The following is a 22,683-nucleotide window of genomic DNA, read 5'->3' as shown; positions in this document are numbered from 1 at the left end:
GGTGTAGAGCACGGCCGCCGTCGTGCTGCCTCTGGGCGGAGCCGGGTCCCCCTCTCCCCAGGTGACGGCGCTGGACAGTTCAGGAGACTGCTGTGGCGGCGACGGGCGACGACGGCGCATGTCCAAGTGGGGTAGCTCGGCTACTCAATCGAGGGGCAGTGGAGCGTCCAGGATGGTTGAGCGCCATTTGGAGCCAAGCTCGATGTGGGAGCTGCAGCCATATCCTCTTGGTAAGGAGACTGGACTCCCCTTGATCCCATGCCCTGACTGTGGGATGGCGAGGGTGATAGAGAGGCGTCAGGGAAGGACACGACCGAGAACTACCTGCGGTGTGTTCTTCAAATGTCCACGGAACTCAGTGAGCATCCACTTGTATGATTTGAGCTGAGAAGTTCTTCATCCCTGTTTATCCAGCTATGGTTAACGAAATTGTTTTGTTATTGTTGTAGTTTCCTAAGCTTTGCGGGTTCTATAATTTCTAAAGGCAGTATTTGGATAAGCTGGAGGAGATGGCATTGTCGCAATCCACAAATTCCCCCTGGCAGTGGACATTGGTGATGAAGCTGAAGAGGTAGCTGATGCATCATCTGGGAGAATGGTCATGAATATGCGGGCTGGTGAACTACAGATTGAGGCCAAGGTGGACAATCTTGCATGCAAGTTCAACCTTTTGATGTCTGTTTTAGTAGTTGGTCTTGGCTGTGTGTTGATGTATGTTGCAGGCAGGCAGTGAAGTCAAGTTTACTGCATAATGTATTTAGTCTTTGTAGGTGATGGTTGCAGTGTAGTATGAACAATGCAATCTGGTGCAGTTGGTCTTCGCTTTTGTAATGTAAGAACAAGGTGGTGCATTTTCTAGCATTGCAATCTGGTCGATGGTCAAGCAATGCAAACTGGTTCTTTTTTCAAGCAATGCATTTTATTCATGTGTGAAACATTATGTGCCAATATTGGATGGGCTTGCATTCAGGCAAGCAAGAAATGAAAAGGAAGGAAATGGAATAGTGTATTTAGCAAATTTGTGCGTGATGAAATATTGGCAGAATGTATGTTACTTCCGGCCAATACATTTTGTGACAAATTATGTACATTCCATGACATGGCCTTGGGGTCATAAAAACCCAGAAATCCATTTTATGACAGATTCTGGGCATGACACATGAAGTCCCCATATATATACACACACATCATGTGAATGAAATCTGGACACTCTACTGTAACTTGCATCACACATGAAGTATACACTAAAAACAGAAACATTGCATATAAGGTCTTGCAATCTCATAATTCAGATACAAATGTAGTAGCATAATTGAAATACAACAAAGTCAATAACAGAAAAGTTCATGCATGGTTCACATATGTCTAGAAATGCAAAGGTCAATCAACATCACTGTCTTCTCCTGAAGTATTGCCTTCTTCTGGGCTATGGTACTCAAGGTAGGTTTCATCTTCATCTTCGCGGTCTGCTTCATCACCTTGAGCAATATGTTTTTGTCGACGGATGCTCTCGACGAGGTCTCTACTAATAGGGCTGCCTGGTTCATTATCCATGTGCAACAAATCCATATCTGGAGGAATGTCTCTCACTGCACCATCTCTAGATGAAATATGCTCCTCTTGGTATGCCTCTTGAGATCTCATTTGTACTTGTTCATGGATTGGTTGGTTTGTGTCGGACTCTTCGACATCAAATATATGTCGGTGGCCAAATTCTTGTAGCACTCGCCAACATGGCCCTAATTTTGTGTCTTCCAAGAAAAATACTTGTGTAGCATCTGTGGCCATAATGAAAGGATCATCCTTATACCATCGGCCTGTGATGTTTATGCTCTTGAAGTAACCATCATCTTTCATCTGGTATGTCCTTCCCCAAGATGGTACCATTCACATCGTAATAAGATAACAGTTCTACTCCCTTTGCTGTTCTTACTGTAACTCAGCTCAATAATGTCTACGATTGTCCCATAGAAGTTCATTGTGTCATCACCGTGAGTACCTGGGCACTTGATGGTGGAGTTCTATGTCTTCCTATGTTCATCACGAGCCGTAGTGTGGTACCGTACCCCATTGATTATACAGGCTGTGTACGAACGCACTCGCGGATCCGGCCCACATGCTAGTGAGTACAAGTCTTCATCAACAAGTGTTGTGCCTTCATATTTCAATTTGGTAATCTACCGGTAAAAAACATACAGAATTAGTGAATTTGAAAATGTATTGGATCATAAATGATGAAGTCATGCTGTAGAAAGTAGAACACACATGATTCTCCAACCATGCAGCGAATTGTGTTGACATATTTTTTTCCAACATTGTTGACCTCTTCTAGTTCTAATTGTGCCCTATACATGCTGCAAAGGAAGAAGGTAGTTAGTTATTTTGTGACACTAATATTGAATAAAGATGGCTGCAATAGCAGGAATTACTCACTCTTTGTATTCGTCAACTTCTTCGCAGTTATTTAGAACAAACCAAACCATGGAGTCTATGTCTTTGTCTTGGTAATGAAGATTTGAAGCACCCAACAGGTTAATACCATGATCAAAAATAGAGTAACCATTGAGTGAGATGTTCTCTTGTCCATCTAAGTTTCTTTCAGGCCTAGTGAACCTACTAATGATGTCACTGAAATATGTTGAGCACTGGGTCATACACTCATAGGCAGTGTATGCCTCCGCAATAGATCCTTCTGGTCTTGCTTGATTGCGAACGAAACGCTTAAAGGTGCCCAACCTTCTCTCAATGGGATACATCCATCCATACTGCACCGGTCCCCTAAGGAGTGCCTCATCAGGTAAGTGTACTGCTAGGTGAACCATAACATCGAAAAATGCTGGAGGATAGATTTTCTCTAGCTTGCAAATGATAAGCACAATATCTTCCTTCATCTGGTGTAGTGCATCAACCTTTATAGTTTTGGAGCAAAGTTGTCTAAAAAACCTACCCAATTCAGCAATTACTTCATATACATCTTTGCGCATCAAACCACGAAGGCCAGCTGGTAAAATATGCTGCAGCATTATATGACAGTCATGTGTTTTCAGCCCATGGATTGATCCTCCTCCCTCCATATTGACACATCTTGATATATTGGAGGCATAGCCATCTGGAGACTTAACATTGCTCAAAAATTGCAAGAACTTCTTCTTGTCTTCTGGTTTTAGAACGTAACAAGCTCTTGGCTTTGATGATGAACTACCACTGTCATCTAGCAAATGAAGCTCTTTTCTTATACCTCTATCCTCCAAATCTAGTCTAGTAGCGATGGTGTCCTTTGTCTTATTTGGGATATTAAGCAGAGTTGACAAAATGGCTTCACATATGTTTTTCTCTATGTGCATAACATCAAGGTTGTGCTGTAGCTTCAATTTTGACCAGTATGGTAAATCATACAAGCTAACCTTCAGATGCCATACTGGTTCATCTACATTACGGCATCGTTTTCTTGGTTTTGGCTTATCTGGATTCTTTCCTGGAACATAGCAAACTGAATCCAACCTTGCCATAACCTCATCTTTAGTAAATTTCCTTGGCTGCTCTCTTTTTCATGCTTGCCATTGAAAGATTTGTTTGTCCTCCAAGCATGGTCGTTAGGGAGGAAACATCTATGGTTTATGAAACCAATTTTGTTTCTAAGATATTCGGAGCATGGATTCTCATCACAGTATACACATGCAAAGTAACCCTTAGTGGTTCTGCCTGACATGGTGCCCAATGCAGGGTAGTCATGGATTCCAAACAGAATCGCTGCACGCAGGCTAAAGTCTTTGCCTTCAACTGCATCATAAGTTTTTACACCCTTCCAAAGCTCCATCAGGTCTGCTATCAAAGGCTGCATAAACACATGGAAATCTTTGCCTGGTGATTTTTTGCCTGGAATTAGTAAAGCAAGCATATAATTGGATTGGTCCATGCACATCCAGGGTGGAAAATTGTATGGTACCACTAACACTGGCCATATGCTATATGAATTGCTCATCTGACCAAATGGGTTAAATCCATCAGTAGCAATGGCTAACCTCAAATTGCGGGGATCATCTACAAAAGACTTGAAAGTCTCATCAAAATCTTTCCAAGCTTCCCCATCAGCAGGATGTCTCATTTCATTTTCAACGGGTACCCTCTTTTCCTTGTGCCATCTTGCATATTGTGCCCGCTGCTTTGACATGAAAAGCCTTTGAAGGCGTGGAATTATTGGAAAGTAACGGAGGACCTTGTGAGGAACTTTCTTTCTGCCCTCCTTGTTCACTTTCCATCTTGTGAAGCCACAAACTGGGCAATGATCATCGCCTTCATGGTCCTTCCAAAACAAGGCACAATCATACTTGCACGCATCAATAGAAACATAACCAAAACCAAGCTTCCGAAGCACAGCTTTCATCTCGTTATATGACTTAGGAATTCCGGGCACATTCTTCAAAGTTGAAGAAAGCAACTCAAGGAATGCATCGAACCCAGATGTTGTTATCCGATTGTACACTTTTATATGCAGCAGTTTAATCATGAAAGATAGCCTACTCTCCTCGGTGCAACCTGGATAAAGTTCACGCTTTGCCTCTTCCATGAGTTGTTTATATAAGTTACCACCGAGGCCATGGCTTGCTGCGTCGCGCAAATCTTGAATCAACCCCTGAACTCCCCTTGCACCATCATCTATGACATCTTCAGCTTGTCCTTCCTCATCAAGTGGTGCCTGGCCTTGGTCAGTTCCATCACATGACATATCTTCAGGTACAACAGCGAGTTCTCCATCATCATCTTGTCCAACATCATCTTCTTCCTCTCCATGATGAGCCCACCTAATATAGCACCTAGACATACCATTGAGCTCGATATCCTCGTGTACATCATCTAGGCTTTTCTCTTTCTGGTTCAAGCATTTTCGGCATGGGCACTTGATTTTCTCATCTGCACTACTACATCTAGCTCTGACATATTCCATGAAGTGTTGAACACCAGACAAAAAGGCTGGCGAAAATGGTGCACTTGTATAAATCCAACTTCTATCCATCTCGACCTGGATAAATTAGGTGCAAAGAGTAACAAATCCATCTTAAATCCCTGGACTAAAGTTAAAACAGTACAAGAAAAAATGGTAAATTGACAGAGGTACACATCACTGAACTCACCTTGTGGGGGTGGTTGCCGCGCGTGGATTCTGGTGGGGGTGGAGCAGCTCGTTTTGCTGGTGAAGATCCACCGTGGGTTGGACCCCTGGGCTCCACGTACCACAGTGCAGGTGAGGGGACGGCCGGTGGCTGCTGGAGCTGAGGGGGTGGGCGCCAGATGCACGTGAGAGGAGGGCGGCGGCTGCTGGAGGTGAGGGGGTGGGCACCAGATGCAGCTGAGGGGAGGGGCGGCGGCTGCTGGAGCTGAGGGGGTGGGCGCCAGATGCAGGTGAGGGGACGGGCGGCGGCTGCTGGAGGTGAGGGGCGGCGAGGCCGGTGAGTGCAGGTGCTGGTCGCCGGCAAGCCTGCAGGGTGAGGGGAGGGGCGGCAAGGCAGCAGGCCAGTTGGGCCGGCCTGATGCCTACAGGCAGTGGCCAAGCGGCAACACAATGAGCAGTGGCCAAGCGGGCACACAGTGGCCAGGTTGTCCAACGTATCAATGACATGTGGGCCCAGATGTTCATGTCTAAATCTTGTAACAAAATTTTCTCCTACATACCATCTCGAAATCTGATGCTTTTTTTTCTAAAAATTTGTAAAATCATGATCATTCAAATTTTTTTGTTGATTTTGATCATATTTTCATGTTCCAAAGTTTGAACGATTTACAAGTCGAGGGAACAATCTTTCATATAGGCTCATGAAACTATTAGTGAGACATGTAATTTTTATGAACAAACTTACTGCCACTTTCTCGAATGAACTAACTACCAAAACAAAAAGTGTTCATTTTGATGAGATGTGCAATCTTTGTGTTCATCACTTTTTATTTTGAAAGTATTTAGTACACCAATTTTTAGTCTATAGACCGTCAAATTTGAAATTCAAATTTGAAACTGTCAAAAAAGTTCAAATGAAAAAATAGCCAAAACCAAAAATGTAGAACTGGACGAGTTGAACATTTTTGTTTTATACGTTCATTTCATTTTCAATTGTTTACTAGGCCTAAAAATCGGTTTGAAATCCTAATAGAACTCAAAGGGTCACTGACAATCCGGGCCCACCCGCCAGGGCCAAATTTTCGCTGCCGCACCTGGCTCTCTCCCGCGCTATCCCGCTCGCCGACACACGGGACCCACCCCACCTCCCGCTCAAGCCATCCAAATCCCCCCTCGCCTTATCCTCTTGCCCGGCTAGGGATAGGGGAAAAATCCCCAATCCTTGGTCCCCTCTCCTCGCCGACACACCACCCCCGCCGTCCCTCCAGCCTCGGCCCGCTGCCGCGCCGACCCACCACCCCCGTTGTCCCTCAAGCCCCTGCTGCCGCGCCGACCCACCACCCCCGCTGTCCCTCAAGCCCCTGCTACCGCGCCGACCCATCACCCCCGCTGCCGCGCCGACCCACCACCCCCGGCCCGCTGTCACTCAACCCCGCAACATCAACGAGCATGGCCTCCTCCTACCTCCCCGCCACTTAGCGGCGCCCAGCGCGGACGACATCCACGTCAACGCCAGAGGCCGGAGAGCCCCGTCGACATCCTGAACTTTGCTCGGACAGAGGCGCACCGAAGGCATCCACGTGCACTCCTCAACACCGGCTATAGTCTGCTTCCTCCTCCTCCAAAGGTAGTCTGCTTCCCCCTTCTCCTCCATTGCTTGGTAATTGCAGGTCTAGAAATGTTCAGAAAAGTTACAGTCTGAATACTGAAGCTGTTGCCTGCAAATGAGTTAATGAATCATGAAGGCAGGTTCTGCCAAGGACCTGGTTTTGTCTTACATTCTGTTAATTGTTATTTTTTCTTCTTCCTAACATTTTAAAGAATACTGATTTGTTAGTTCTTTTGCATTTCTTTTACAGAAACTGAATCCAGTTTCTTCTCTCTGTGCGTTTCATGAAACTAAGTAAGAAATGAAAAAAACTCAGTACGAGCTGGAAAGGGATGAAAGGGTAAGGGAGGTCCAGGAAATTTTTGCGTCTCTGGGTATTCCAATACTAGCTCAGGATGTTAGAGATGTTTTTTCGAAAAAGGAAAAGTGCATGGGGAAGACACTAGAGTCTAACAATGAATATGACCCATCCTCTGACATTGATAACCAATGTGACAGTGATGATGACTATGATGATGACCTAAATAATGAGGATAATACTGAGGTGAGATGCATTACTAGGCCAATTAACAAGTATGTAGTTAGTCTTTTTCAATCATGTACTTCATTGTAGTCATTTAATGTACATCACTCATTATCCTTAATCGATAAGATGCATGTTTCTCTTGGTAGGTACGAGCGATGGTTCCAGGAACTCGCACTAAGAAGCAAAAGACGGCACAAATGGCGGCTGCAAACCAGCTGCCACCGTGCTCGCCTACCAAATTTACTAGGAAACAGGCAGCCAGGCCTACTCGAGGCCGTCCACCACCTAGGGATGCAAACCAGCTGCCACCGTGCACGCCTACCAGATTGACTAGGCAACAGGCAGCCATGGCATTGCCTGCAGGCCGTCCACCACCTAGGGATGCAAACCAGCTGCCACCGTGCACGCCTACCAGATTGACTAGGCAACAGGCAGCCATGGCATTGCCTGTAGGCCGTCCACCACCTAGGGATGCAAACCAGCTACCACCGTGCATGCCTACCAGATTGACTAGGCAACAGGCAGCCATGGCATCGCCTGGAGGCCGTCCACCACCTAAGGATGCAAACCAGCTACCACCGTGCACGCCTACCAGATTGACTAGGCAACAGGCAGCCATGGCATCGCTAGGAGGCCGTCCACCACCTAGGGAAAGATTGCGCTTGCCTGCTAAGACTGCTTCGAAAGCCAACCCTAAAACTAATCCCATTTCTAGTGCTTCTAGATTACCCAGCACCAGTCCACCCATATCTACGCCTAGTGGAAACACTGAGCATAGTACTCCTACTCCTACACCCATCCTTGCCGTGTTTCCACAAGTTACTCCCACGACTAGTGTTAACCAATCAGTTCCTATAGAAACCTCGCCAGGTGTACAGAGCTCTAGGCAAAGCAATGACATCAATGACGCAAATGACCAAGTTGATGCCGATTCAGAGGGTCATACAATTGAAGGAGAACCAGTTGGTGACTTTGTTCCTGGTAATCAATATGTGTTTCCAACCACTATTATCTACATTCAATATCTACATTTGTGGCTGCTATAATAACCCATTTTGCATGTTATTTGCCAATGCAGCGCCCTGAAAGGAAGTCCGCAAGAAAACCATAGGGCTTGGCTTAGAGAAGATGATAAAGAGAGGAAACAAGCTGCCTATCCAAGTGGCTGAAGGGAAGAAAATACCTGATGTCCCACTTCAAGCAGCGAAGCTGGCATCAGAAACTGGTGTAGCTCTTAGAGACAAGCTGCCTATCTACACATCTTGGAAGCTTTATGAAAAAGATGGGGGGCCAGTAGAAGTACAAAAAGTGCTTGATAAAGTGGCGGTGAGACACCTAATTCACTTCAACTACTTTCTTTCATTACTAGCTCTACTCCCATGTAAGAAATTTTGTCAAATAAATGATTTGTGTGACTGCAGAATAGGTTGGATGTGGATGTTAAGAATGATGGACCAAGCAAATCTGCATGCACTGATATCATTAAGAAGGGAGTAAAGCAGCAGAGGTATCACCTAAAAAGGAAGTACTTCGACGAGTCCCTCACAATGGAACAGCTGTTGGCCAAAGAACCTCCACCTAAAATGAAGACAGAGGAGTGGATCGAGCTCGTAAAGTACTGGTGTGACCCAAAGAATCAGGTCCATGGCCTGCATCACTGCTTTTGTTAACATGCAATCAAACTATGCCTGTCAATTAGAAGTTTGTATTGCATTTGTGGTGCAGGAGAAATCTGCGAAGAATAAAATAAACCGATCCAAGGTGCAGCTTCACCAAAAAACTGGTTCTAGGTCCTACATAGCCTATCGATACAGCCTGGTAATACTATTGCTTTCACTTTGGGGCACTTTTGGGGTGCTTTTCGGTTGTATGTTCAACATCTTTAAGCTCCTGTTATGTTGCAAAGAAAAATGTAGTTCATGGCTATTTGTAGTGTTTTTCCTCTATTGAATAGCTATTTGTAGTGTTTTTCCTTTTGGAATTTATTTGCACAGGGAAACTGAGAAAGATGGATGAAAAGGGCAAGGCTCTTTCTGATACTAAACATTTTGCTTCTTGTATTGTATGTGATTATTTTGTTCTGTATGCACACTGATTGCCTGGTTTTCGGCTGGATCCTTTTGTTACTATGCAATGCAAACTGAAATGTGTGCTTCAAAGTCATCCACGGCTTTTACATGCTGCAGAGGCCTAAGTACAACAACAGCGATCCAGATGCTGTAGAGTTCTTTGGGGAATGTATGAAAAGTTCCAAAAATGGTCGCACTCCTCTTGCCAATGAAATATATGTAAGTTCCAAAATGATTTGATACATCTATTGTACTCAAGTACGTGCCTGGCCTTGTTATTAACTGCATTCTCTTTATGTAGGAACGGATGGTGGCAGAGAAGGATAGAGAGCCAGAAGAAGGAGAAGAAAAAAAATCTCCCACCAAGATTGTTGATGAAACTCTTAGCGAGATCAGCCGCTCATCCACATTTCTTCCTAACATTGGTGCCCCTCGACCATCAAAGAATGCTCAGTCCTCATCGATAGCAGCACAAGCACGCATCCAAGCTGAGTTTGAGGCAAGCCTCCAAGCTGAAAGAGAGGAAGCTGCTAGGAAGCGGGAAGAGTTGCAGGCACAACTTCAAGCTCAACAGGACGCACTTGAAGAAAACCAAAATTTGCTGCGGCAGACCCAAGAGGAAGTGAGGGGGATGACTAGCAGGTTTGAGGAGACTAATGCGCTGTTGCGAGCTGTCCTGAGACTTCAGAAAGATTGAGGTATGACTGCAGTTTCTGAGGATGAGGCCTTTGTCTAAGCTTTTGCTACATTGCTTTAACTTAGTCTGTGCTGCGAACTTTGTGGTTGGAACATGTGTGGTTGAACCTGGAACTATGTGGTTGAACAAGTATGCTGCAAGTTTGTGGTTGGAACATGTGTATCCATGATGGCTTCAGTGAATTGTGTTGACCTGTGAATTCTGAATGATTTGAGAATTGTGGTGTCAATCCTGTGGATGATGGCTGATATATGTGTATTAATTATGCTTTTGTATGCTGTGATGAAAGACCAGTGGGGCGACACCGTCATGAATGGAATGCCAATTTGTGACGCCACAGACTCGTCTGCAAATGTGTGTAAATAGCATACGAACCAGTACAAAACATGACAAAATATAAGTGTCACATAATCTACAAAAACTGTACATGACGACATTGCGATGTCACAAAAAACCATCGAAACTTGTTCTTCGTCTTAGCATTTGTGACGACTCATACATAATGTGATGCGTTGACTAGCTAATATATGACAGAAGTACTCGTCATAAAAGGAAACAATATGTGACGCTACAAACCCTCCGTCACAAAAGATACAGACATTTTGTGACCGTGGACCATAAAACCGTCACGAGGTACTTTATGTGACGGTCGTTTTGTGACGACACTGTGACGCGGGGATTTTGGTCATAACTTACTTTTTATGACCAATTTCGTACTTTACATGACAGATTCGATTTGTCATAAAAGCTAAGATTTCTTGTAGTGCACTGAACAACCTTGCTCTGATTACCAACTGATGTGAACCCGTTAGGGTTTATTCCCGATCTTTCAGTGAGAGGGGATGGATAACTCGATTGGTGGATGGAGACGACGTTCACGGCCCGACTACAGCCTTCCAAGGATGCTGCGCCTTAGCAATCGATACACCACCTCCAATGGCTGCTACGATCTTGTGGAGCGCAACACCCGGCCACTAGGGCACTCGTCCTGCAAGCAATCGAAGAACAAGTAAGAACAAGTAGAACAAGTAACTCAATTGCAAATATGGAGATAAGAGCCAATCTGAAATCATAAAGGTGGGGTTCTGAATCGAGTAGAACAGATGGTCTAGCCAACACATGCGTCTACAAGCAAGTAGCAATGGCTAAACTTTCAACAAAACAAAACTCAATCTGTTTGTGGTGGCTATGGAGGTATATGAAAGGGTAGAGGATGATCAGGACGTGGTGGAGGTCGTCCCTAAACCCTAGGACGCGCCCCTGTTGGGCCCTACTTCATACACACCCCATCGGGCCAAAATTAGGTGACGCAGCACCGTGGACAGAAAAGATCTTTGTAGTAAATCAACGATTGCAGCCGCCTCGGAGAAGATATGGACATGAGTCTAGATCCATATGAAAGTAGACTTTATAAGCTTTCCGTAAAGTCCAAGAACTCCCGAATCGGAGCCCGTATGAAGTCGTGGCAGCTGTTACAACTTGGTTCTGTCCTGCAGTCTGAATCCAACATCCAAAGGCAGTCCGAATCCAACATCCAAAACGTGTTGGATTTGGACTCTTCCTTTCCTCGCACCAAAAGTGATGTGGTGGCCTGGTGGACAACATTGGGAAGACTTGGCTCGGTCCCCAATCTATTTCTTTGGTCCTCCATATTTTTCATGTAATTTCCACACACGGCTTTATCCAGTCAAGTAATTCTAAAAACGAGAATGCACAGAAATCATAGTGCAGCATTAATTGTTCAAATATGGAGATGGAGTTGATTCACCTTTGGACAAGAAGGCACTAATATGATCGTATCCATGCTAGTGATGTCCTCATCATTAAAGGAGGATATGGAGGCGGTTTTCCAAAGATTTTGCATCGTCCGTCATAATTACCGTCTTGCCATGAGTTGAGAAAAGCTCATGGACAACTGACCAAAATTGCTTTGTTGGATTTATGACTTTGTGTGCTAAGATACTTAAGGGGGCAATCATCTTAGCCACTACTGACTCCACTTGGACCAGTGGCCCAACAAATTGTTGCTCTATCATAGCTATTGCATTCTTCTTGGATCCTCAACTCTTGCATGTAAGTCCAAGAAGCAAGCAATTGTACCTCATTCTAGTACAGAAGCAGAACTTTGAGCAATTGCTATTAGTACTTTAGAGCTTGTATGGCTTCGACGATTGTTGGCTGATTTTGGTATTTCTTGTGATGCCCCACACCTTTCCTTTGTGATAATACAAGAGCCATACATATTGCCAATGATCCTGCCAAGCATGAACTTACAAAGCATTTCAGTGTTGATGCCTTCTTTACTTCTTATTGTTATTGAATTGCACTTTAACTAACTGCAGGTGGCAAATGTTTTCACTAAAGTAAAAAATCAAAGCAGCATCGATGCTCAAATCTTAAGTGCTTTAGATCGTTTTTTAACTTCTACCTTGAGTTTGAAGACGGAGGGGAGGTTTTAAGTGTGACAAAGTTCATATACCATAGGCCCATATGGTCCTTGAGGTTCTCGATATATTGTTATCTCCAATACTGGAGCCATCATCTCATCGAATACCGATGGTTAGTAACACCCTCCAGCGTTCTGCAAGTCGGTGCCAAAGCCAGCACAACATGATGCCACAGTACAGACACAACGGTACGCGAGCTAGTGTTGTGGCTACAATACCGATCATGCTGGGGTTCCTGGTGAGGACATGGATCATGAGCTTAACATGCCACTTACATGTCCAAGTCATATTAAAATGGAGCCTTGGGCTTCTAGACATGAAGTAGGGGCACTGGCGGCAGTAGCAGCCAGGAAGAAGAGGAGGTAGCGGCAGCAGCCATCACCACCCTTGCACCAGCCCCCCACCAGTTTCGGATGGAAGGGATTCAGATTCAAGTACTACTCTCAACAAATTCGCCATCACCGTGCCCCTCATCCAAACACCCATCAACATATTGGGCAACCAAGGTGAGATCCATTTTATGTATAGCATAAATATCATCAGCTAGCATATGTGCATTAGCATATTGTAAGAGCAGCCTTCTGCAGCATTATCACTGCAAGCAGGATATACCACTAAGCAGCGATTAATCGGACATTCAATTGCATTGAACAAATACAGCTTCTGCACATATTTGTCATGTGCTAATTCAGACAGACTAAAGCTACAAAATATTTCTTGCTACATTTTCCCAGACGAGCATGCATGAACTTCCAGTAATTTTGGAGCTAAGAACTATAGAAGGGTTAGCTTATATCCTACAAAATCTCATGCTCGGTACCTAAGCAAGTTTACCCAAAAATATTTTAAACTATTTCCGTCACATTGCAAAATACTGTTGCACATTTCAAGGGAATTTTACATAATTCAGCAACCATAAGAACTCTGTTTCTTGTTCTCAATCTTGTTACAAAAAGATCAGCAGGCATTCTTGCAAGAAAAAACAAACTCTGACTGCAGGGGGGAAGGATTTCAGATACCTGGAAAGGATTCAAGAATATAGTTTAGAATGGAACAAGATGTTTGGGACGCATCAGAGAGCTATGAAATGTCCAGGTAACGTAACAACAAAGAAAATGCCAGATATTTAAAACTAAACTACAGATGTATGTTCATTCACAGAGCTAAATGGCCCATTAAGAATATCCACAATTTTTACTAAGACTTGATAACAGTAAATCTACTTCCAGACACATTTGTAGTTCGAAATGCTCTTCCATGATCCCCTATAATAATAGTGCCATCTAGATAAATAATTACATTTATATTTTATAATAACCGAAAAGCACATACATAAAAAAAACATTCTGTCAAGTAAATTTAATAATCACATTATGAAAATTGCTAGTGTTAAACCACAATTTTGATAGCAAACTACAATCAGCAACCTCTTTCTATCCAGGGCATATTTTTCTAACCAGCACAGGACTAGAGCAGCTTTATGGCTTAAGCTCTAGTCTTTGCTATACCTGTGATAACCCAAGGAACAAATATGATAAAGGGAATTGTGCATGTTCAAGATGCTTTTACTTTTGAGTGTACTATGCTTCAAGATATGTTCTTTATTTGGAATGAGTAAACATGGAGTGGCACTGCAGGTTACAGTTTGCAAGGTTCATTGTTTACATTTCCGAACGTGAATGATTATATGGAAAACATGAGTCCTATTTTTTGTAGCACCCAATCATATCAGAAATTTAAGTAACCAAGTAATAGTCTCAAATGATTCATTATTTTTTGGAAAAATTCCTCACATGCCATTGGTTAAACTCAAAATCCCTTATATGCCGCGGTCGGTGACAGTGGGGGGACCCACATGTCATAGACACAACGATGGCATATGAAGGACTATGAGTTTTCTCGGTCCATAAAGGCTTCAGTTAATCCGCATGTTGTCAGATCAATGCTTCCTAGTCCACCAGTGATGCATTATTTATTCTTGGTTTTTGAAATGCACTCATCAGATATCCACACTCATATTAATATCAGAATAATTGTTTTTACAAGTTCTTCAATGAGCCTGTCGTAAGGCAGAATATAGCTTTTCCATTCTTACCATTCTTATTTGTTCTTTTCCAAAAAAAATTCTTATTTGTTCTGTTTTACATTTAAAATTATAGGCTCGCTAACTATCACTATGATAATTTCCTCCTGAACTACCTGTATAACATGCTTACAAAATTTTGGTCCAAGCAAACTAGAAAAGTAAAATTTCACCTTATTTTGTATTTTCACGACCTGGATCTGATCATAAAATAAAATTAATCTTACAGAATGAAGCAACCACATGCAGCAAGGGAATTACTTTGCATAAAGATAGGACACTACTAATCAACATGTTTTCCAACCACAAGCCATCACCCAAAGCAAAAAGCATCATAAAATAGAAGGAATGGTTGGGTTGCCATGAAATTTATTATCTAACTGATGGGAATCAGGATCAACGCGAACATGGTCTAACAATGCAGAAATTCTTTCCCCCTCGATGGCTTACAATGCAGGAGAGTTGCATGTCGTATATTAAGAAGAAACAACACAGAAAATCTCCAGGATGCAAACACAAAGCCCCATCTTTTCATTTCCAACTTTAAATTCGTGAAAACCCAAGGAGATCATCACAAGGCAGCGCATTAGAACATTTCAACAAGTAAAATATCATGAACAAGAAAAGGTCTTATAACAGCAGGTTGAGTAAAAGAAACAAGGGAGGTCAAACGTCACCAAGGTGATTAAGAAAATAAAAAGGTAAACAAGGTTAAACTCACCATGAGCATCACCATAAGAAGCATGTCCTAAGCTCCTAACATTAAGCAAAAGAACATACCTTGATTTGCAGCAGGGTATAACCATGTCGAACTGAGAAAAATACCCCTGATAAACAAAACAACTCCTCCATGAATTTCTGAAAATCCATCTGGTTGTTTGTTGAAAATGCTGGATCATGAGTCACCAAACAAGTCATCACTATCATCAGCTGAGTTCATGTTCAAATTCGAGCTATGTGTCTTCTCAACAGCTTTGTCTTTATCTGACTGATGATCTGATTTGTATGCCCAAGAAGAGCCCACTTTTGCTTGAATAGAATCCCCATAAAGGTCATCATAAATTCCACTTCTTGTTGTGCTCTTAACTTTTTTAAGAACCTCTTGTAGCTTATCCGTTACCCCACTTGGGGAGGTACTTCCTTTTGGTGAAATTTGCTCCTTTCCTTTCGGTATGACAGTAACCTTTACAAGAGATTCATACTTCCCAACAAGGGTACCTTCCTTCACACCTATAGGGCCTGGTTCAGTTTCAACATCTGCACCATCTGAAATGCCGACCACTTGGATAAGTTCTCCTCCAACCTGATCTCTAAAGGATACTCTCAACTTTTTACTTCTCTTTAAGGGCCTTTCAACTGTATGGTTATCATCATTTGCACCAGAGGCACCTCCTGATGAATCTTTGGAACTGGACGATAGGTCAGATTTACTACTACCATATCGGTTAAGTATTGTATTGTATGCCACAACAGCATCTTCATCGTTGGGGTCTGGAGGAGATGGTAAACTGACATCTGATGGAAGGCTAGGAGTTGGGAATAGTGCAGCTGTGTTCTTTCGCAGTATATAGATTCTGGTTGATGCAGCAAAGCGAAGTGACTGTCCAACTTCAAGTTCAACAGGATTGTCTTTCGTTAATCTCTCATTTGCAACAAATGTGCCATGAACTGATCCTAAGTCGATAACATAGATGCTGAAATAGAAAAGCACAGATGAGTAGTTAGTAATAAACCTAAAGGCTAGCATAATGGTACAGCAAACAGAAAGTACTTTCCAATTTGAAGGGGTTGTTTCTCTGACAAAATAAATCAGAAAAGTGTTCCTTATGGGTCCATTGGGAGTTCATTTCAAATTTTCAGCCTCTACGTGCATCGAAGGAAATGATTTTTACATTGATGACAAATGGACTTTAAACTTCATTGGATACAGAACAGCAAAGATCATGTGCATATTGGAACAACATAGCTCATTACAGATCGCAGTTAAGAGTCTAGAACATCATATTCTTTCTGTTAGTTAAATTTCTGGGAATGGGTATTGGCTAAAGAAAGCTGATAAAGTGATGTACAAACAAATAATAACTGGAAACAATGTTTCACATAAATGGAAGTATAGAGTAGCCAATAACTATACAGCTAAGAAGGGATGCAGATTGGATTGGATCGGCCCAGCAACCATCACAACTATCACCCACTGATTTGTGGTGTCAAATTGGGTATGACGCTATGGGTCTTTGGGTTACCCTCTAGGTTTTGTATCATCCCCATACGCGTGCCGCTGACCTCAGCTTGTTGCTCTGCCAGAATCCTTATCGTTCTCCTTCCTCCTTCCTGCCTCCTCATTGTCGTGCCCTTAAGGGCCGCTCTCCATCGAGTTCATGCTTTGCGTCCTGTGCTTTGCCCACCTCACCATTGTCTCCACAGATGCAGCCTCCATGGTGAGTCACTGCTGTTCTAGAACTCTAGTGCCCAGGAACCGCTCCATGCTGCACACTCTACCTTGAAATGTAGGTGCCCAGTCCCAGATCTGACCAGAAGGCACTACCGCCTTGGTCGCGAGGCATTCAATCCTTGATTCCTTCCCACACCATGCAAAGTCACGTTTGTGGAGAAGTTGAAACTCACAACTTGATGGGTCCACGGCTGCGATTCCGACCAAGATTCATTCATCACTGCATGCCCCTGCCTCATACATCGGCCTTGGCTCCTGCCTCCTATCGTATTCATTGTCCATGCACTCTTGATTCAGACATGACAATATCTTTCTTCTCCAAGTTGGATTTCGCTCAATTTGCATTGTTGTCCTTGATTGGACAAAATTCTACTAATGCTTCTTGATCCTTGAGCATTGCAAGTTCATCTTCGGTAGCGCAGTGATAGGCTGAGAGCATGCAGCTCTTGCTCATCTCTTCGATGGCATCTATTTCGCTCCAGTAGCTCAATACTGGAGACTAGAGTTTCATCATCATACGCGCTTCCAATATGTCCAGGAATTTCTGCTCTGATTCCAAGTATGGCTGCGTTAGAGAGGGTGGCAGCAGGATGCCCCTGAGGCGGTCAGTTGCTGAGAGGCTAGCAGAGAAGCGGATGGCCAGCGCGACGGCAGTGACAGACAAGACGAGCCACGGCTTGTTAGTGCTTTTGTTCGACCCACAGGGTCCAACCCAAAACCCCAAGCAGGCTTAGTGGATACTCCCTCCATTTCAAATTTTAGTTCACTTTAGTTTTGTCCTAAGTCAAACTGCTCTATGCTCTAACTTCGACCAAGTTTTTAGAAAAAATATGTTAACATCCTTAGTACCAAATAAATACAATCCCAACACATATTTCCTGGTGGATTTAGTGAAACTAATTGGATGTTGTAAATGTTAGGGTGTTTCCCCACAAACTTGGTCAAAGTTAGAGAAGTTTGACTTAGGAAAAAGCCAAAGTGAACTATGTGGAACAGGAGTAGCATGGATTTTGGGACAACCTGTTCCTGACCTATCCTTACATACAAGGCGCAATGGTAAAGGAAAAACAACAGAAGCCATCTTCCAGCTTGACATGCATTTCTTTTGCAGAAAGGTTCTAAAGGGAGCATGCCACTATGCCAGCATGCCTAGGTCTATGAAATAGCTGAAAGAAAGAGAACACAGATACTGACTGTTAAGATGCATTTCAAAATTTTCCATATATGCATTTAGTGGTAGATGATCTTGCCTATGATAACATTGTTGACCTTCATGCTTGGTAAGATGCATGAACGCAAAAGGGCAAGCACATCTATTGTCATGGCATTTCATAAAAGATGTTATTATTCAAATAGCTGCTGGAACATTTAACATTCAGGGAATAAACAGATTCTAGAGGAATGTGCCTCACTAACTATCAGAAACATAAAAACATAAAACGGAATCAGAAGTGATCAAACATGAGGATTCTAACCTTCCATTCCTGTGTGGAATGACAGCAGCATGTTGGCGTGAAACAGACTGATGATCCAACACAAAATCACAAGCAGGCACCTGCCTCCCAAATATATGCCTTCTCTTGTCTAGATTGATCCTATCAATAACCTCCCCATCTTTCAACACATCAAGATAGTAAACCCCAGGGCGCGGCTCAATCGCCCAGTCTGGAGGCTGCCATGTTGATTGCCCTCCACCAACCTGTGTCCCAACATGCCCAGGAGCAACACCATCTTGCCCAGCCACCCTTGAGCTGGCCCCTTGCGGACTTTGGTGGTTCTGACCTGACACGAAATTAGAATTCTGCGGCACTGTCAATGGAGCAGGTGGCGCTTTTGCTGTTCTTGCAGCTGCAGGTGCATTCTTGGTGCCCGACCCAGACTGTACCGAGAAGGGCTCCAAGGTCTGCGCCTTCTTGAAGCGATCAAGACCGCCACGGTACATCTCCGCACACTTCACAGCTAGCACGTCCTGTGGTTCCCGTCCCCGCCAAACAAATCCAGCAGCAGATGCACTTGTCAACGAATCTCCTATAATTGGCCAAATTAGTTTAACCGGAAACAGCAATATTAAAGTAATTTGCAACCTAACTGGAATACTGGATGGTGAATACAAGTGAACTTGACGAGGGGCATAGAGTTTCAGTTGGAGCCCTTTTTTTTAAGGAAAGCAAAGCAGAAGTGTAGAACTACAACTCCACCACGCAGCAGAGAATGCGCGACCAAGTGGTCGGATTGGAGTATTTCACCCAGAAAAAAAAATACTATTCGGACTTAGATTCGATATATACAGACCAAACGGAAAGCAGGAATAGAGTTAGCTCAAGTTAGAGCAATCCATCTAAGAAAGTTAGGGCTCCTTACAATCAAGAGAAGAAATCGATCCAGGCCCTAACGGATCTGCGCTTGACCCCCAGTCCAGCACCTGCACCAGAAGAATTGGTGAGGAGGAATTCGAGGTCCCCGCGTGCGCCCACTAGCTTCTGGAGGAGACCATTCACGCCGTGCTTGGCGAACACCACTGCCGGCAGCTAGATGAGAGATTCGAGGACGCCCCGTCGCCGAGGATTCCTACGCAGCAGCGTGGCACGCTGGCCTGCCGCCGCCACGGCTCTGCTCTCGATTATTTTCGGTGACGCTGGGAATTGATTGGGATTGGGATTTGGGAAAGTGTGGCTGCCATGCCGTGCGGTGTCGTTGCCGTGTGTGAGAGGGGAGGCGGAGGGGCCAAGGACGGGCTGGGTTTCCACAGTGGTGGGCTGGGAGTACAAACACTGGGCCGCGCCGCAACCAAGCCACACCACAGGTCCACAGCTCGGTCAATCGCCGCAAATCCAATCAGGCAGGCGAGCGCTAGCGAGCGAGCTTCCAGCGATCGATCGATCCGGCCGTGTGCAATTACTGCTGATCTCCACGTGCGTGGGCCCCACAGCTGCCTTTTTAACCTTTCGTTTTTCTTTTCCGCGTGAAGCGTCTATTCCCCAGCCGGCGATTCCTCTCCTCTATTCCTCCATCCCGTTTTTTCTCCCCTCGTCAGATCTGAGACGATCGTGGCGGACGGCGGCCATGCCCGCGTGCAGCGGCTTTCGGCGAAGGCCGCGCGGCGGGGCAGCGAGCGTCGCTCAGAAGAGGCACGCTCCCGCTCGCGACGACTCCAGGCGGGGAGGTCCTCACGGTGGGGCACGCGGCGTGCGGAGGCAGCACAGCTCAGCTGCGATAGGGGATATGGGTCAACGGCAGCCTACCCGTGGCGAAACGGCAGCAGCCTAGGTCGCCGGCGGTGGTTCCATTTACATTCCCTTTCTTCGTTCTCAGATCCACTTCACCTTTTTTTTCACCCCTTTCTCTATTTCACAGATCCGGTAGAGGGGAGTGGCAGCACCAGCAAGGGCACACAGCCCCGGTGAAGCGTGGGGTCCGGCGAGGGATCGGCGTGTTCCCGGCGAGTGCTTTGCCCGGCAAAATTTATACCTGCGCGGAGAGGGAAGCTTCAGCAGACGTCTGGTTTGTTTTGGTAATTTCTTTGCCTGGTGTGTTGTGATTAATTACCCATAAATTGAAAAATAGCTGGTTAGCAATTGTATTAAGTCTGTCATTTTTTATATTGTTTATACTACTTAATGAAGTATAGACATAACTGATGGCGTTCAAGTACAATAATTAGCATGGAAACTATCAAGTGATGTGTTAGTCAGAAGAAATCCAAAGTGAAGTATACTACATACAATTATTGATGTAAGCAGAATCTAGTATTGTCCCTGTTTGATTATCGGAGGCATTCAGTATTATATTGGGGTGTTGAAATAAAAATACATACAGTTGCACAAAGATGGGTTTTTGAGAGGTCATCTTTTCAACATTTCAAAATGTGGGGGTTATTTTTTACCAGCTTTCTTTTCGATAAATATTGAGCTGCTACTGATGCTTTTCACATTTTAAGCATGGGTCTTGGATGCTTTATTTATCAGTATTTTTCCCTATGATTTGCTCACCATGATGCATTATCAGTAGTTCAATTCGAATGAATTCCAGTATGGATAACTAAACATTGTTTAAGTTCCATTGTCTACTGTTGTCCCTTGTCCCTGCTATTTTGGGGGGGGAGTAAAGTCTTTTGTATTGCTTCCATGTGAAGTTTTCAATCACAGATGGCACATTTTTGCAAAGAAGAGATGAAGTATGCTGATAAGTACAGTTGCAGACCCTAGCAAAATCTAGGATGCGTATATAAATGTAATGTAAGCCTAATCCTGTTGTAGTATTAAGAGAGATTAGAAAGGGAGCTTATATTTATTATACATGCAGGGCTATCTATCTTTTATAAGTTTGGTGATCTAAAGGGGTGAGGTTAAGGCCCTTTGCTACTCTTATAGTATGCTGAAAATGTAACAGAACTTATCATGATTCCAAACTCATATTGTATTGCTCCTTTTTAGAAAAATCATCAGATAAGTCTTTCTAAATGTTATGTAAACAACTTTTTTATATCAAACTTTTTTATCATAATGCAAAATCTTTTCCTATCAAAAGTTTTGCACAGTGTAAGTCACGCACATAAGGTAGATGCAAAAGTTAGATGTTATAGTCCAGAAGTTATATCCTAGTCATAAATTATGCAAAGAAGTTATATATTTTTCTTAATGCATATTTTTTAAATTCACAAGTTTTGTATGGCATAAGTTACAGCGCAAAAGTTTTGCACAATATATATGTCAATTGCCATGCATATATGTTAGACACAAAAGTTACATCTGTTGTATACCAGTTATAAGTTTATGTGCAAATCCTTTTATGCATGTCAGTAAGTTAGGCATAGAGATTATTGCTTATAGTTTATGTGCATAAGTTATGTAGATAATTTTGTATCATGTCAATAAGTTTGGTTAAAAGATTTTTGGTATTTATATTTGTCACGCATAAGTTATGTAGATAATTTTGGTCAGTCAATAAGTTAAGTCGCGAGATCAACTTTTACATATCTTTTGCACAAGTTATGCGCATAGATTATTGATCATATCTAATTCAGAGATATAACTTCATAGAACAACATTTTTCAGAGCCTTTCTTCATCATAATTTTATCATGCAAATAAGTTGGGCCAGATTGTTTATACATATTTTTTTTTTGCATAAGTTATGTTAACATGCAGATCAATGGAATATAACTTATATAAGTTTGTCCTACAAAATAAGCAACATGCAGACTCACTGAATTTTACTCATAATTTTCTTTTATTTTCCCAGGGCAAGAATGAAATGACAGGCTACGTGGGTAACAGAACCACCTTGCTCCCGTGTTTCAGATCTTTACTATTTTTTATCAGATGTCAACATTAGTTTTGTATTAAATAAAAGAAGGGCACAGTTATATAGGACAACTTATATATATAGACATTTTTGTTAACACTCATGCTCTATAAGTATTTTTCATGAGTAAATTTTTTTAAAATGACGCTGAAAGTAGCTTTTAGTATGAAATGTTCCACCTAATTTTTACTCTCTATTTTTTCCCAACGGTCCCGAATGATTTGAGCGTAAAAGAGAATCTGACAGTAGCGTGTGCGGAAGCAGAACCGCGCGCGCAGCAAATCTGGGGCTGTTGCTAATTCGCGCGGAGGGCAACTAACAATCGATTTCCGACAACTCCGTACTTTCCCTTTCAGGCAACAATGACACTCCCTTTCTGGCTTCCCA

The 22,683-nt window shown here is 43.3% G+C and overlaps 2 protein-coding genes and 1 long non-coding RNA gene across 4 annotated transcripts; 2 read left to right on the top strand and 1 right to left on the bottom strand.

The window, feature by feature from the left end:
• Nucleotides 1–8,358: 8,358 nt before the first annotated feature.
• LOC112896269 lies at nt 8,359–8,930 on the top strand. Its single transcript, XM_025964190.1, has 2 exons — nt 8,359–8,571; nt 8,667–8,930. The coding sequence occupies exons 1-2, from the start codon at nt 8,374–8,376 to the stop codon at nt 8,913–8,915; spliced, it is 447 nt and encodes a 148-aa protein (XP_025819975.1). The 5' UTR covers nt 8,359–8,373; the 3' UTR covers nt 8,916–8,930.
• Nucleotides 8,931–13,067: 4,137 nt separating this feature from the next.
• On the bottom strand, nt 13,068–19,713 carry LOC112896344 (protein phosphatase 1 regulatory inhibitor subunit PPP1R8 homolog). Of its 2 annotated transcripts, XR_003229429.1 has the most exons (4): nt 19,355–19,713; nt 18,469–19,021; nt 15,322–16,235; nt 13,068–13,477 (listed from the first exon to the last, which is right to left on the bottom strand). XR_003229429.1 is itself a non-coding variant. In XM_025964286.1 (3 exons), exons 2-3 carry the CDS (start codon nt 18,933–18,935, stop codon nt 15,437–15,439), a joined length of 1,266 nt encoding a protein of 421 aa, XP_025820071.1. In that variant the 5' UTR covers nt 18,936–19,021; nt 19,355–19,713; the 3' UTR covers nt 13,068–15,436. The 2 variants fall into 2 exon arrangements, 1 of the variants encoding a protein (XP_025820071.1); XM_025964286.1 differs by having other exon boundaries at nt 13,068–16,235.
• A 218-nt stretch (nt 19,714–19,931) lies between these two features.
• Nucleotides 19,932–22,441, top strand: LOC112896345. Its single transcript, XR_003229430.1, has 3 exons — nt 19,932–20,260; nt 20,348–20,504; nt 22,234–22,441. It is a non-coding gene; the product is annotated as an uncharacterized LOC112896345 (long non-coding RNA).
• Nucleotides 22,442–22,683: the final 242 nt, after the last annotated feature.

The sequence above is a fragment of the Panicum hallii genome, chromosome 6 (assembly GCF_002211085.1).
Source record: "Panicum hallii strain FIL2 chromosome 6, PHallii_v3.1, whole genome shotgun sequence".
In the NCBI taxonomy this organism is placed as follows: Eukaryota; Viridiplantae; Streptophyta; class Magnoliopsida; order Poales; family Poaceae; genus Panicum; species Panicum hallii.
The sequence above is the reverse complement of the archived record's forward strand: the minus strand, read 5'-3'. Positions and strand labels throughout refer to the sequence as shown.